This window comes from Aptenodytes patagonicus, chromosome 1 (assembly GCF_965638725.1).
Source record: "Aptenodytes patagonicus chromosome 1, bAptPat1.pri.cur, whole genome shotgun sequence".
In the NCBI taxonomy this organism is placed as follows: domain Eukaryota; kingdom Metazoa; phylum Chordata; class Aves; order Sphenisciformes; family Spheniscidae; genus Aptenodytes; species Aptenodytes patagonicus.
Window position 1 is genome coordinate 88,998,567 of NC_134949.1, and position 16,425 is coordinate 89,014,991.

At 43.9% G+C, this 16,425-nt stretch overlaps 1 protein-coding gene across 2 annotated transcripts in view; it reads left to right on the forward strand.

Annotated features, from left to right (window-relative positions):
• Nucleotides 1–16,425, forward strand: part of TBX15 (T-box transcription factor 15) — a 119,099-nt gene that overhangs the window by 81,884 nt on the left and 20,790 nt on the right. For both annotated transcript variants that reach the window (XM_076347980.1, XM_076347970.1), the window contains exon 7: nucleotides 1,662–1,759. In XM_076347980.1, the coding sequence (XP_076204095.1) occupies nucleotides 1,662–1,759 (98 nt within the window). The remainder of the gene's footprint in view (nucleotides 1–1,661; nucleotides 1,760–16,425) is intronic.

Here is a 16,425-nt window from a genome sequence, read left to right on the forward strand (position 1 = left end):
GCAGACGCAGAGCAGCTGGATTAGCACAGCTGGAACTTTCAGTCTGCATTTCTGGATGTATGACTTGGTTTTAATCATCGAGGCAGGTCCTTTCAACAGTAGGTCTTGTTGCATCGTGACTTGCTCAGAGCATTTTGTGCCCCCTCGATATATGGTAGCAGAAGGTCCTCCCTCAGTGTTTGGGCTGGAGATCGTTTGAGGCTGCAAAAAGGTACCGTTCTCTTCCCGGCTGCGTGTGCCGAGAAGCAGATGGAGTCTGAACATGTGTGGCTTTCGCACACGGGGAGGGGAGGAAATCCTGGGGGTGGTACTGGTAGTCAAAGAGCTGCTTTTGCACACAGAGCCCAGCTTAGCAGATGGGTTCACATTCTGCGCTGCCTTGTTGTCTCTGAGCTCCATGAGCTGGCAGAGGCCACTGTATTAACCAAATAGTTTTGTTGTAATGTGCTCAGTGCTAGTGTGAGACTGCTATGCAGAGATGTCTTCTGTTTCTACTTCTAACAGCTTAGCAGCTAATAAACACCATGCAACAACCTCTCTTCTAAACCTCCTCTTAAAATACAGAGTTTGGTTTGCCAACTCCAATGTATTTAAAGCATCCGAGCTTCCGGGGAGACTTTGGAAAGTTCACTGAGTGAGAGGAGGCACGTGCAGAAAGACATTTTCAGAAGCAAAAGGCAGCTCCAGTATCAGCTCAACATCTGATGAGAGGCTCTGGGGATGTTAGAGCCTTTTGCATTGAAAGGGGATATGTTCTCGCATTTGACGAAGCATCTCTAGCCGTGTTCAGTCAGTGAGAGGGCTATAACCTACTGCTGGAAAAGAGGCAGGGGAAGGCAAGGAATGGGGAACAGAGCAATGTGCAGCTTCCACAGAGGAGAGCCTTTCCTGGGAAGAAACTCCAGGGTGTTGTCTCGTAAAGAACATGGGGGTCTTTCCCTGGTAATGCATCTATGTCCTCACTGAGCCTGTGGAGTTAGAGACTTTCAGCAGAGTTAGCATTCTGTGGTGAAAATAAGAACAAATCTGAGACCCCAGCCCTTCAAGAGGAAAAGTTATCGCTTGATTTTTGGCTTTTTCTCTTTGGTATTGTCTTTGCGGTGAGTTAGGGACCCAAAGCAGAGATGCCACTGATCTTTTATAAAAAACCTCTTATGCATTTCTAGTTGAAGTCCAAAACCAAGGACATTCCCTTTTGGATGGCTTCCCATAGCACTTCAAAGCAGTGTCCCGAACTAGGAGGTGGCAGGGAAAGGCAATTCACAAAATCTCTCTGATTCTGAAGGATGAATCCCAGGCCTCCCTTGTTTGCATCACAGCTTGTGTCCACAAATTGTAGAAGCCCGCTCTACAATAAAGCATGCCTTGAGGAGCTGACGGTCATGTGTCCCCTGCAAAGCAGACAGAAAGTTTGGGATCCTTGTTAAAAAAAGAACAAGGTGCTGGAAGACGGTTAGGAGCTTTTGTAATCCTGGGCTGGGGAAATTTCATTTTACTCTAGTGGCTAGCACCTGCTTGAGGAATTCACAGATGCCAAGGTGACCTTTCGGTGGCCGCTGGCAGCCTATCAAGCAAGGTCAGAGCCCTTTTCCCCCGGCACTGATACCCTTGCCAGCTGATTGACATTCTTCTTCTCTCCTTGTTTTATTTTCATTGCACAGGACGGGGCTGGAGGCCATTATGGAGACCTATGCCTTCTGGAGGCCCCCCGTGCGCACTCTCACCTTTGAAGACTTCACTACCATGCAGAAGCAGCAAGGTGAGCGTACAAAGGGCATGCAAAGAGCTGTAGAAAGAACAGGAGAAGAGGGTGTAAGAGCAGCAATGCACTCTGCTGTGCGTCCGACGGCCGGGGTGGGGGGGTTCATGAACCTCGTTGAGTTCTTGACTGCTGTGAAAGGACGCCAAGCAGAGATGATAGATGGAAACGGTGGACAGGCTGTACCTTGTGAGGTGCAATGCAGCCACTTCATCTCCCTGGTTTCCCCAGTGCACCTAAGAGCTAGAAGGAGAAGCAGGAAGGAGTGCAGGGTTGGGAGAACCAGCCCAAGTACACGGCATGAGTTGAGTTAAGTGTGAAGAGAGCACAGAGAGGCCAAGGAAACACTCCAGCGCGTCAGACACCTTGCTCTCCATTTACAGTTAGAGTTTGCCATTTGTGTGGCAACACAAGGGGAAGGGGCATGTGTCCTCTGGAAGCTTTAGGAGACCAGAAAAGTGCCTCCCCCAAGGATCATGCTGCCTCGCTTTCAAAACCTGGAGGCCTTGCTGGAGAGAGTTTCTGTTAGTATGAGGCTGGGAAGAATTATTGGGTAGGCCAAGTGTTTTCCACTTGTTCATGCTGTGTCTTTTCATAGCTTCTGCCCTCTACATCTCATTTGTTAAGTAGGGCTTTCATCTCCAGTTTCAGGCTGTGATACTGGTGGTTTTTTGTTTTGTTTTGGTTTTTTTGTGGTTTTTTTTTTTTTCTTCACTGATAGGACTTCCCCATTCACTTCATTGTAGCTATTTCTAGTTAAAAACACAGTGATCACTGGGAAAGAGAGGTATCAGGGCAACCTCGTACTTTTTTTATTCCAATATAAATGCAAGAAAAGAAACAATCCAAAGCCATGTTCAAATGTGACACCTGTGAGGTTAAACAATCGAAACCAAATTCATGCCCTGTGTAGCAGAATCTCCAGCCTCTCACATTTGAGCTTGACATCACCCCAAAACTTCCCTCTAGACCTCAAATCCATCTGGGGATGGCGTGGTCTCCTTCAGATGGAGGGCAGCAGCAGTGGCTGCTGGGGTTGCCCATCACAGGGCAGGAGAGGTTTTGCACCTCAGGGGCATGTGTGGAGGTGCACTTGCGGTAAGGCATGCGGTCAGAGATGGATTAAAACAGGGATTCAGAAATGTTTTCATCACCCACCTAAATAGAAACATAACAGCCTCTCCTCCTGGTCACGGTCGCTGGAGCAGCCTCCCTCCTCTGCCTCACCCCCTACTCAGGCTCGTACACCTCCCCTCCCCTCCCCTCCCCTCCCCTCCCATCAGTTATCAGATAACATCCTAATGGCAAGTTCAGCTATTGCTTATGTAGTAAGGTAATATTAGGAAAGGAAAATACTTACTGTATTTTTAGCTTGTTTTAATATAGTTTGGCAGCTGAAAAACCAGGAAGCAAGCCAGTACCCTGTGACGAGCTGGCTCTGTGCAGACCACCACCACTGCACCACAGACCACTAGGTCTGGGGCAGCTCTTAACTAAAGTTGTGTCTGCAGGTTGGTCTCAAAACTTAAAACTCGCTACAAAACAGTGCTCTCAAGCTCTGCATTTAGCCATGCGAAACAACCTCAAGATAATAAATCAGAAATACTCCCTCCATCACAGTGCTCACCTCTCCAGTGGCTGCTGTAACAAGCTGACCCCTGGTCTCAGTGATAGGTGCAAAGCCAAGGTACAAACACACTGTTTTAATTTCTGGCTGCCGGGACAGCCCCCAAGGGCCAGCACAAATATGCTGGTGTGGAGGTCTTGGAATTGCTGGCAGAAAGAGCAAGAAATGCTGAGGTGGCTTTAAGCCACGTGTGATTCTTCCCTCCAAACCTAAGACAACCAGGATGTACAGTGCCCATACCTCTTCATCTCCTTGCTTTCAAGAACATGAAGTGTGTGACAAGTGAGTAAGTCACTGGTGTTTAACAGCTGACTTCAGCATAAGCTATTGCACCTCAGATCCTCTGAGGTAAGAGACTTGCCTGGGACTCTACTCCTCTCTCCCACCTGAAGCTTCAGTGCTCTGAGCTGCATACTATTATCTCATACCCTGCATATTTATGAATTAGAAGTTCTCAGGGTATTATTTTAATAAAAAGACACTTTAATTCTAAATCATGCTGTTGTCTCCAAAGCTGGGTGAATATGTGGCATTTCTGAATAAACACTTGAAGAATTGCAAGCCTCCGTTTTATCCCTTGAATTGTTAGTTGGGAATCTGCACTGGGGCTACAGGAGACTTTTGGGATTAGATGTGTCCACTGCAGCTTAAGAGGAGTGCATACATACTGCAGAGAGACAAGATGAGAGCAGCAAAAATGGCCACATGCCTAGGAAGAAACATCATCGATGAGGAGAGAGTTACGGTTGTTCAGCCTGGTGAGGAGGGAGAGAGCACATAATAGTACTGAAATAAGATGCTGCCTGTGGTGCATAGGAAAAAAACAATAGTCTCCAGTTGTATGAAGTCTAGTGAAGTGCTGGAACAGATCCCCTGTAGGAACTGTGGAATTCAGCCTTGATTTTTCTAGAGATGAGTCCCCCTTACTGTGGTAGAAAAAATGATGCTTTCTGGGGCAGAAGCTTGGGACTTCAGCAGTATAAATATGGTGCATTTTCTGCTTTCCAGCTAGGTTTTTCTGTGCTACAGATTGCTATGGATTCTTAGCTTTTCTTTTGTCACTTGGTAATTTTTTTATGAAATAAAAGTGTTATCTGCCTTTTCCAAAACAGTTTTGTCAAACAAATCCAACTGAATTATTTGGTTAAGTTAGAGATTTGACTGATAGAAATAACTATATAGGTGTGATGGATTTTTGGAAAGCATTTTATTGCCACATGTGCCACCTTGGAAAAGTTAGCATTAGCGTGTATTAAGAAATGAGTAGCTGACTGATCTCAAAGCTGACGTGATAAACATGAAAACGCCATCCAGTAGGGACAGTCCCAGTGTTGCTCTGCAGAGACTGGTTCCAGTAATAACTTGTCCAGAACTAAATGAAACAGTGCAGTTGCTAAAAGGTACAAATCTCAACGACTGCAAAGTGATCAGTAATGATAGGGACAAAGGTATGAAGAGCAATAGAAATTGCTTGGTAACCTGCATGCATTCAAACAAAGCGTGGCTTTTAGTTCAGCCAGATACAGTATCAAGTGTCTAGGAACAAAATGCAGGACATACATACTCACCGAGTGTGCTGGAAAGTGTTGGCACTGACAAGAACTTGGAGGTCTCAATGGATGAGCCGCTGCACATGCAAGGGACAGTGTATGTAATACTGTGATAAAAAGGGACATGCAATCTCTGGTGTAGAAAAAAAATAGTGGTAAGCAGTGGGGAGACAATTTCCTAGCTGCAATTGACATTACAGTATAGTTTTCTACTGTATGTATTTTTAAAAGGTGGAAAGAGATTGCAGAGGATTCAGGAAAAAAAAAGTAGAATGATTTGTTGGCTGGAAAAGATGCCTGAGAATGAAAGCTCGGTTTGCATAGTTAATCAAAAAGAAGATCAAGTACTGAATCTTTACGGCCTATACTATCTTGCAGAGAGAAGAATACGTGGTAGCTTTGTGTCACCCATCCTTGATAGACTCTTGTTACTGCGATTTCCATGTTTTTATGACACAACTGTGTGGAACATACTTCATTACGGTGGCTTTGATTTTCCTATTCTCACTGAATGTTCACCCGTTTTTGTGGGATGTTACAAGATAAGGAGAACAGAAGTTCCCCCTTATCCATCTTCTTCATACAATTAATTTTTTTACAGGTTTTTATGTCCCTTTTCTGTGCTTCTCACAGTGAATAGCGCCAGTCATTTCTTTTCTCTTCAAGTGGGAAGTTTTCCAGGTCCTTAATCGTTTCTTTAAAAACAAGTCTGCACAGAGTATTCCAGATGCATCCACATGATACAATTATCTAAAGGTATTATAATTTTTTCCACATTATCCTTTCTCCCATTCAACATGCATCCTAGTGCTTTGCTCATTTGTTTGGCCCAAGCTGTATGTTGAGCAAGGGCCACAGTGACACACCGAATCGATACTCGGCACGCTGGATGCAGCTGTTTCATACAGGGATTAGATAACTTTCTAATCTACGCAATGATAGGTTTCAGCTGCCACACAAACTGGAGAGCCTGATATCACGACCAGTCACACAGATGCCTGGTGCGGCTGACTCTAGCAGTCCACGAGCTTTATTTGCACGTGTTGCCGTTGAAATAAAGCCCATTAGTAAGTCTCTGCAGGCCTGTGACCTGAGTGGTCACCATATTGTCCTACCAAGGAGAAGAACATGCTGTTTCTGTTAGTGAAACCCTCTGACTTGAGTACAAAACCTCTCTTTTGGAGCATGCAATCCAGAAGTCATCGCAGCTTTACAAGGGCAAGCACCATGTTTGACACAATCACAGTAGATCTGCAGCCAGTTCAAAAAAAGAAAAGTCCCCTCGAACAAAAACTTTGCAAAAGATGTTCAGAAAACAGCAGTCCAGGAGAGGCTGACCTTCTGGAGGATGATGTCACCTGCTCTGCAGCCTGCTTATTACTAGGGAAAAAGGGGCTTGGGATCATTGAATGCACATGGCAATGAGATGTGAGGAAAGCCAAGAATCTATTAAAGTCTTTAATTGGAATATATTTTCAAAATTTAGATTGAACCTAGTCCAGATTCTCATTATTAAAAATATGTGGCTCAGTTTCTTGATTTTAACAGGGAACATTAAAAAAAAAAAAAGAAGAGAGGGGGGTGAAAAAGAAAATGAGAGTTCCAGTAATTCTGGCTTGTGTCACTTTCCAAGAGCAGAAAGAGCCATTGCTGGCTCCTATGTGATACACGGTTTTCCACAGGATATTGAGATAAGCAGATCGCTATCAGTGACTGTAAGTTTTGCCAGGACATAGAGACTAGAAAGGCACTGTGACAATGCTAGAATAGTGATCAGTATCTGATCCTTCCTATAAAAGCTGATGACTTACGCAAGAAGAAAAATCGAAGGTACCATGGCAGCTGGTAAAAAGAATTGCCTCCTAAGCAGAATTTCAGGACCAGTATGAGTCATACGATGTGGTATATCGGCAGGTTTGCAGCACATAAATTTTTACTTCATCATTAAATAACTTTTGACACGTGCACACCAAGTCCGCAAGAGTCAAACATCTTAGCTTTGACTGGTGAGTTCTCAAAGCAGCTTTCCTTTCAAATGGGGTTTCTTCGCTTTAGTAAGTGCCTTTGCTGAGGACTCTACCAATTGCTTTCAGCAGATCAACCAGTTCTCCATCAGCTTGAGCATCTCCATTGATCTTGCACTGGAGACCTGAGGTAAAGAGGCCACCTATTAGGGAGTCTGTAAAATCTTCGTTAGTGGTTGTTGAGATTAGCATCAAAAGCTTGAAGTTTGTCTAAAACAGTACTGGAGGCAAAAAGGGGTGTGCTCCTCGCCGGTAAGACAGCTGTTGCTGTCTCTGGTATCAGTAGGTATCTCTGGTAGCAGCAGATGTGCTGCTATCTCTAGAGCAGCATGCGTGTGCAAACAAGTGATTGAGTACAGCTCCTACCATCTTCCTCTGAGAGGGAACATGGTAATGCTGCAGTCTTGTGTTGGCAAGGATATGCACAAAAGGCTCCCTCTCCTCTCTGTGGAAGAGGTTCAATATGCTCGTTTACTGCTGGAAAGGAACAATGTTTTCTTGTAGTAGCGATGAGTCCAGACAGACCCTAAGGCTGCATGATACATCAGCAGATGGGAGACAGATACCCTGAGCTGAGGTGTTGCTGTTTTTCCAGCTTCCCTGTCTGTAAACATTACCCTTTTTGGGCAGGCATCACCTCTGTCTTGCCAAAGTTTGTCTCTACTGCTTGTTACTCATTTCTTCTTTGGTATACTCTTCTCCATGTTGGGTGTGGTGCTCAGAGAGCTGCCCTGATTGCACCGTCTGAAAACAATATCATGAATACACAAATGTGTATTGGTGTCAAGTGGAGGGAAGACAGCCCTCCAGAACTTCATCTGAAGGCATCAGAGGCACCTTGAAGGAGAAAGAAGCAAATAACTGTTAAGATCCTTTTGGCTTTATCTGAGATCCCAGATTCCCACAGCGTCTCCCAAAAGAGCAGAGCTGCTGATGTCAAAGCAGGCTGAACAACCTATGAATTCATCTGCTTGGCCACTTGCCTCCCGATGGCAGCTATCGGTTCTCTCAGCCATGCCACCAGGATAATCTGGATGCTGCTTCCTTTTCAAAATCAATTGTGAACGGTCTAGGCTATTGGCAGAGGTCAGATATCTGGGTTTGGTCTCAATTATCTTCTTGATTCTTTTGACCTTGAAGAGAAGATTGGAAACAGAGCAGTTGTTGCCAGAGTTATTGGGATCAAGAGCTGGTTTCTGCTGCATACTTCAAATGGCTAGTAGATTGCCTCATCTAAACGAAGCAACAGGGAACAAACTGTTCCAGCTTCTTCTTGGTTGAGTTGCAGACAGTTTTTCTTTAGGGAAGGGGTGTTTCTGGTGCTTCAAGGTCTCATCTTTCACAGTGAAAAGCTAAAATACCCTCCCAGATGTGACATGAGGGGCTGAGAATCAAAGTCTGTGCCGCTCCCTGACGACCTGAAAGGAGCCTGAAGCACTCTGTTACTCCAGGGAGGTGTTTACCCCGAATTCTAATTGCTGAAGCCTAAATCTCTATTATCTCATGGGTGGTGATCAGATTTCACATGAATGAATGGAGAGGGCAATTATTCTTTGAAGATTTGCACAATTTCCTTAGAGCTGCACATTATTTTGTCATGAATAGAAAGTGGCGAGTGCTTTGAGCTTGCCACAATACTGAGATATTTTTCCTCAGTTCAGAAATTTTGAACCACAGTGCCTCTGGGGTTTTATAGTTGTTTATTGTATTTTTTTATCCTTCAATATGCTGGAGCTTCCAGGGCCTGCGGTGGCCCAAAGCAGACTCCATCAAGAATGGCAAGGAGAGGTTTGCAATTCAGTTTACTTTTGTCACCACCAAAGAAATCGCCACGATTTCAGTTAATCTCAGCTGCAAAGTTGCAGCAGTTTCTGTTGTGACTTTCTGAAGCATTTGTGCCACAGGGACAAATCCTGTTTGGATCTGCACCCTGTTTTCATTCAGTATCATCTCCTGGGGTAGCTTTCGTTACATGACCCCCTTGTCAATGTCTGTGTCCAGCTGAGGGTTGTAAATGTGAGGGACAGTGCATAATTATCACTGATGAACAATTTTCTCCACTAAAGTGGGGTGCTCATCCTCCTCCAAGCCTGAGCTGATTTGATCTGTCTGTACTTGAAGAAGGGAAACAAGAGACATTTCTGTAGGAGCTGATGCACAGCTCATGAAAGTGTCGTGTACGCCATGGTACAACTGTCTGCACACAAGACAGAAAGTCACATCCAACAGGCCTTCTCCTGAGACAACGTGGAGTTCGCCCAAGAATACCATGTGTTTATATGAGGAGCAGAAACCCTTGTATTAAAGACAGTCTGGGGGAACTGGGAAGGGGATGTTGCCTCTTACTTTTGGGAAAGCTCTCTTGGTGCTCTGGATATAGATGGGAATTGAAATCAGACATTCTGAATTGTACTTTTTGTCCACATTAGAAAAAAGGGTTGTTTTTTACCTTTAGATCTTGAAAATATTTTATCTTGGAGGATGACTGAGGCAAGCTTTATCTCTAATTTTCTGACTGCTCAGTTTGTGTTGCAGAAATCTGTAAGAGCTAAAGGGAAGTAAAGTGTTATTCTGAATTATTCTAGATATACCATTAATTCCAATGATTCTCGTAATTTGAAGCAAACTTATAAAAAAGATCCTTCTCTATAATTTACTAACCTTAAATAAGATTTCCTTTCATTCCTCACTTTTGTACCGTACAGTACATACTTTCCCCCTTAAATCTATTGCTGTAACTATCTTTTTTGCGCTCTGTGAGCTGTATCTCGAAGAACTACAAAGCACTCTTTGTGTTTCCCCTACCAACCCAGCAACTTGGCATGCAGTAGATTTAGGGTCTCATTTGGGCCTTTTAAAGATTTTACCAGCGGATTCATAATTTGATAATTGGCCAAGGACTCTAGAGAGAAAACAGGCAGCTACACTCCATGAAGACAGAAATGGCTGTCATTCCCATGAAAGAGGGAAGTTTTCATTCCTAGAAATGGGGAAAGAATGAAGAAAGAGTCCAGCACATCACAAACCAGGTGTCCCTGCCCTTGCTTGGTGAGAGGACGAGGAAGAGGTATCAAAGCTGTTAGTTTTTGAAGGTGGTGAAGAAGGAACTCAGAGGGATAGTGATGATGCAAGAAGGATGTGATGAAGAATATTTCAGTCCTTCTGAAGGTTGTAGGTTTGAGTTTTGGAAAACTAGGAATGGGAAGAGAGACCTCGGGCTGTCAGTTATACTTGCAAGACAAAAGTTGTCATGATATATGAGAGCAGGAGTGACACCTGATTTTGTGGCATTTAGATGCCTGGAGATGCAAGTAGGCATCAAGCAGGACTGGGGCATGCGCTGCTTGAAGCAGGAATGAATCCAGGTTTGTGCTAGGCCTGGCTCTTAAAGGACATGAGATCGGATGGTTACAGTAGCACCCTCTGGCCTCATAATCTATCAGTCAGATCACCTGGCAATCTGCACAAACTCTCCCTCATAAACGTCTCAGATTTCCGCCTTTGGGCAAGTACTTCATTTTTGTTCTGCGACCAAAGGTACAGTAACTTGGAAGACAGCGAGTAAGTTTCATAAGCCATACTTAGGGTGCATGCATGTGCAGGCGCACAGAACAGGAAAGGGATTTTACCTTTTTGTTCAAATTTGTTTTCCTGCATGCATGCATGCCATCACTTTTATTTACTGTTGTGTCAAAGGGTAGAACATTGCAAAAAACTGGGAAGTGTCGGTCTCTCCCATGCTTTAGAAAATCCCTTTACATATGTGTATATGTCTGTAGAGCCTTCACAAAAATCAGACCTTTCAGGAGTGACTTAGAGTACATCTGCATGGACGGGCTCCTCTGTCTGTGCTCCACACTGGCCAGGCACATGCCAGCTCCCAGCCAGCTCCATTTGGAAAGCTGGAGAGCTGTATTAGCATGGCTCTGTGCCCAAATGAATATAAACTGCCTCTCAGGAGGGCTTATTAGCTCAAGCAAAGTGCCAGGAGGAGAGTCGTGAGCCAGATGAATGACTAGTGGCCACAGACCCTCTCTCCCACACCCTCAGGTGCTTGGACACATGCCTATCACACAGTGGAGATGCTTACGTGTTGGGCGTGTGTCAGAAGAGGGCCTGTGGCTCCTCCAAGAGACTGGTCAGCAAGGCTGTGCACTGATCACTTGCAAGCATCTGGCCTTTGGGCTAGGTCCTCACATCTGAAGGTGGGAGAAGATGGCTGGGCTGAGGCTGTGGGCCAGACACTGTCCTGCTGGGCTGAGTACAGCCTTTGAGCCATAGGCTGGCCATGTGGAACCTGCAGCCCATATCTGTGGCCATGATAAGCTAAACTAGCTTGTAGGTGGAAGTGGGCTGAGCTGTTTAAGAAGTGTTTGCACTCAAAGAATAATAACTGTGTGCTGACTGACACATTAAAATGTAAAATCTTAAGACAAATCACTTTGCGGTTCCCATCCTTGTTAGAAAGTCAAGGCACAAGCTCTGAGGACCCTCAGCCACATCTGTTCTTAATGAGATGGTGAATACCAGGTTATCACTGTTTGAGCTCAACCACACCAAGAGCTGGAGGCTGCTGATGCGGTCAGATAATGGCAGTGATCAAGGTGCCCAAACTACTCTAAAACTCTTTCCTGTAGCTGTCTGATGAGATTCTACCATTGCACAGGGCATGGCCCTCATGTTCAGATATCTTGTGCTGACTTCAGCTTCAGCTTGTGCTTGCTCTCCTCCTCTGCACTAAGCAAGGACTTCAAGGACTGAGAAGTTTGTACGGAGGCACTGCAGGTGATGGTAGCAACTGATGCCTCGAATCATTAGCAAGGAAAGTACACTGCGGTTGAATCAAAAGTGTGATTTATGTGCACCTTTCAGATAAAGGAGGTTGGGATAAGCTGTGGGTCAACTGACTAGTGTGGTGTCACTTGTAAAAGAGACCCCAGAAATTTTTCCATGCACAATTGCTTCAGGCTCCCTTGGCACTGATTCTCTCCCCCCTGTCTCCCTGTTGCCAGAAAGCTCCCTTGGCTAACACTGGCTGCTGGCAGATGTTTTTTCTATCTATACCGCAGTGTTAGAAGTTCTCTGCGTGACCTACCCTGTGTGGAAGAGGTCCCTTTTGCCTTTCAGACACCCTGGCATGCTGAATGCTTCAAGAATACTCTAGCCCCTCATTTTAAGGCACATCATACCTGTGGACTGGGTATGTTTGGGCTTGCAGTTTACCCTGAAATTGTCCTTAACACAAGCTCAGTCTAGGTAAAAGCAAAAGCAGGGGTCTATTTGGAACATATAGAGAGACAGCACTGTTGCCAAGGCTTAGAAGGACACAGGTGACAGGAAGGAAAGGCCAGTCATAAGCTACTTGAGATGAAATTTTAACGGCAGTTCTTATTTTTATCCAGAGGAGAAGCTGTAGTTTCTTCCCTAATCCTTGTGGGCAGGTATTTGATACTGGTGCACAGCCAGCGTTTCTATATGGTGTTCACAAGAGGGAACACCATATGGCATGAGGAAGAAGGTTTGACTTTACATTCCACCCTCTCCATAGGGTTCCCCTGCCTTTCCCATGATTTCATTCTTCTTTTTCCCACCTCCCCTCTTTACCAATCATTTCTTCTTGGTTCAGTTTGTAGTTTTTGACCTTTCTTGCACTCGATCATTCTCCACTCCCCCTCTTTGGAAATGCTCCTGTCCCTTTGATAAGGTCAATTTAGTTATCACTTGTATGCCCAGAGAGCAGGCTCCTTTCAGGATGGCAGCAGGGCTTGGCTAAGCCCTGGACATTACGGCAGGACACTGTGAGGATGGACATTTTCATCTGCCATGTGGGGCAGGGTTCAGGTACAAAGGAGGGGGGTCTGAAGTTACAAACCTTGCATTTTGTACAAATGTGACCTGCTAACTCCACATACCTGGGACTGATGTATGCGGGGCCAGAAATGATCTTCAGAAGACTGGACGCAATAGTCATTAATCACTCTGGAATCATGATAAGCGTGGAGGTGAGAGATACCGTGACATTCATGGTAAATACTGTTGGTGTTGGCAATTATTTCTGGGGCAATAGTGAGTAGAGAAAGAAACAGAGGAAAATTATTGAGGGATTCTTTTTTTTTCTTCCTTAAATGTGGTTTCGTTTGACTTAAACCAGAGCTGAACACAGCTTTGTGTATCAGTTTAACTAGATTGGTTTGTATCCATGCCTTCCATTAAAATGACATACACATCTGTGTATCTGAGATTGTAGTATGGTGTGGATATACTTGCTGGGCTTGCTGCCATCTCTAGGGGTATTTGGCTGACTTGTAACAACCACAGTCCAAGTTACAACTTCACAAAAGTCCAGGTTGCGTTTGGCCCATACTTAGTGCTGCCAGCAAAGATGGATCAGAAATATCATTCAGAGCAGAGTAGCAGAGTAGAGCTGTTTGCCTTCTGAAGAGAGTGAGCTGAGATGGGCCTTGCTTTGTCTTGTTTCCCATTCCACTTAAAGGTGTAAAGATTATTCTGCAAATGATCAGGAACTTCAGGCTTCTGCATTATGCTCTGTTGCAGAAGAATTGTGGTGTGTCCTGTGCTTATGGTTGGCATTTGCAGCAAAGCATTCTTGAAAGACACTCGTAAGGTCTGGCATTCGCTCCTGTTGATAGATCTCTCACCTCCTCACAATTTTAAAGTTATGGAGAAAAAGAAAAAAATCTTCTTTACTTTGTTTCCTAATTACAGTGTTGTCACTTCGGGGTTTTTCTGTTGGCCTGCAAATAGGGATAATGCAGAGCAGAATCACTTTAGTCCCTCTTTTGGGGTAACCTGAAATGTGCAATTCAGTGTTTCAGTTTTGGAACCATTAAGAATACCTTGTAATTGCTAATCAGAGATCTCTACTTATTCTCTGTGGAGACAAAGCCTCAGCTATGGGTATGACTTGATCGTAACTCCTTAGCAGATGTTTAAAGCCTACTGCTTGAGGTAACTGGTGTGTGTGCTCTTCTCCTGCATAGTTTTTAAAGGTTAACTATGGGGTAAAGGAAGACTGAAATGAAGACATTGTAGTTAATCATTTATTCTACGTATTTTATTTCGAACAGATCATTAAATGCTCATACATCTATCCATATGTATTTTTACTTATTCTCCAGACACTGTCAGCAAGTAAGTCACCATCTGAAGTTTGTTCATGAAATATGTGGTGTAAAGAATCAAGTGCGGAATTACTGTGGGTTAAATACATCTCACTTTGTGCTGTATTTGTTTTGTGATTATGTGACCTCTGTATTTTGAGCTTTGATAGCTGAGTGATGATATATGAACTCAGCTGTCTGCCTGCCCTCTCTGTCAGAGGTTATCCTCTTTAGTGCAGGGCTAACAGGAAAATGTGTGTCTGTAGTTGTGTACCCCGGTTCAAAATCAGCTTTATCAGCAATTTCAACCAAAACAGACTTTGCAGTGAAACTACTTGTGTAGAGGCAGACATTCTCCTCTGCCGATCCTGCTGCAGTATTGACAACCTGTAACAGAGAGACAGGGAGAAAGGCTGGAGGAGGTACTATCTTAACTTACCACAACAAAATTAGCCAGAGATTGTCAGAGACTTTAAATGAACCAGGGAAGTGTACCTTTTAAAACAAACACTAAATTAGAAATTAACATAAAAAGTCTTTGAACTCTGGAGTAAAAATGCACTAGCAAGTTTGAGCATTTCAGTGTTGTCAAGAAGGGAATATAGAGAGCCCATGATGCCATTTGAAACTTCAAATTTTCTCATTAATTCAAATAGAGATTTGACTCAATGCTTCTCTTTTACGCTTCTGAATGAATGTCAAAAGGAGTCAGTGGCTTAGCAATAAACATTTTTCCCCATGGTTGGTAATGGGAATGATTGCTTTGACTTAGCAATGCAGAAACATGCATTTCCTTGATGCTGCCTGGGTCAGCTGCAGCTGCTCCAGGCTGTGCTTACCAAAGGCTGTTTTTCTTCTCTTTTCTGGCTCTTGTTTCAAAATTTTTTAAAATTAAAAAATCCCAAATATTATTAATGTCTCAAAGTTATATTTTCACTGTAATGCCCCATTCCGTTTCATCCTAGATGTGTTAGAAAGAGTCAGATATCAAAGAATCATAGAATCATAGAATAGTTTGGGTTGGAAGGGACCTCTAAAGGTCATCTAATCCAATCCCCTGCCGTGGGCAGGGACATCTTCAACTAGATCAGGTTGCTCAGAGCCCCGTCCAACCTGACCTTGAATGTTTCCAGGGATGGGGCATCCACCACCTCTCTGGGCAACCTGTTCCAGTGCTTCATCACCCTCATCGTAAAAAATTTCTTCCTTATATCTAGTCTGAATCTACCTTCTTTTAGTTTAAAACCATTACCCCTTGTCCTATTGCTACAGGCCCTACTAAAAAGTTTGTCCCCATCTTTTTTATAAGCCCCCTTTAAGTACTGAAAGGCTGCAATAAGGTATCCCTGGAGCCTTCTCTTCTCTAGGCTGAACCACCCCAACTCTTTCAGCCTTTCTTCATAGGAGAGGTGTTCCATCCCCCTGATCATTTTTGTGGCCCTCCTCTGGACCAGCTCCAACAGGTCCATGTCTTTCCTGTACTGAGATATAATCTCACTTACATTCTCACCATCATATACTGACACAGAACCTGTCTTTCTAGTGCATCTCTTAATCATTAGCATCATCTGTTCTCTTTTCATCAAGCAGCACTGCATTCAGTTCATCCCCCATTTTGCAGCAGACCTAGACTGGTCTCAAAACCCTGCTGTTTTTTTCCCACAAGGCAACACAAGAGAAAGCTGTCCCTTACTTTTAATCCTCAATGTGCAGTCTCTGCCTTGGTTAAATTTCAGCCGCCCACTCTTAACACCTTCTTTTCCAGTCCCTTTGCTTCTCACCTGTCATCTTCTAGCCTGTCCAAAATGCTGCCTCACCAATTGTCTTCCTAGTTCCTCTGGTTCTACTTATCCCCTGGTCAAATCTCTTCACCAGCACCTCTTTGCTCCTTTTACAAGTCTTCGGTGTTAGTTGCCCTAATGCAGAAGGGGGATCTCATGCAAAGGGAATCAGTCAAACAAAAAAAAAAGTTTCACACCAGAAAACTGCATTCCCTTAGGCACAGAACTGATTTTCCTGGTTGACCAAGGAAGCTTCCTCTAACTCAGAATCTTGTGTATAAATAACCTCTTCTCAAGCTCAAAATTGTGCCATCATCTTCTTCCTATCACTTACTTTCGGTTTGTTACTGTTGTTGGTAGTATTATGCAGTATTGGTAGTATTATGCAGTATTGTTTTCCCAGGTCAGAACATGTGAGCATCCCTGCTGTGCAAAATAATCAATTCTATCATTCATAGCATAAATAATGTATAATACATTGATACTACCAACATGCATATATATATCAATATTTTGTTAACACCAGTGATACAACATATGGAATCCCTTTTAAAGTTAAAGCA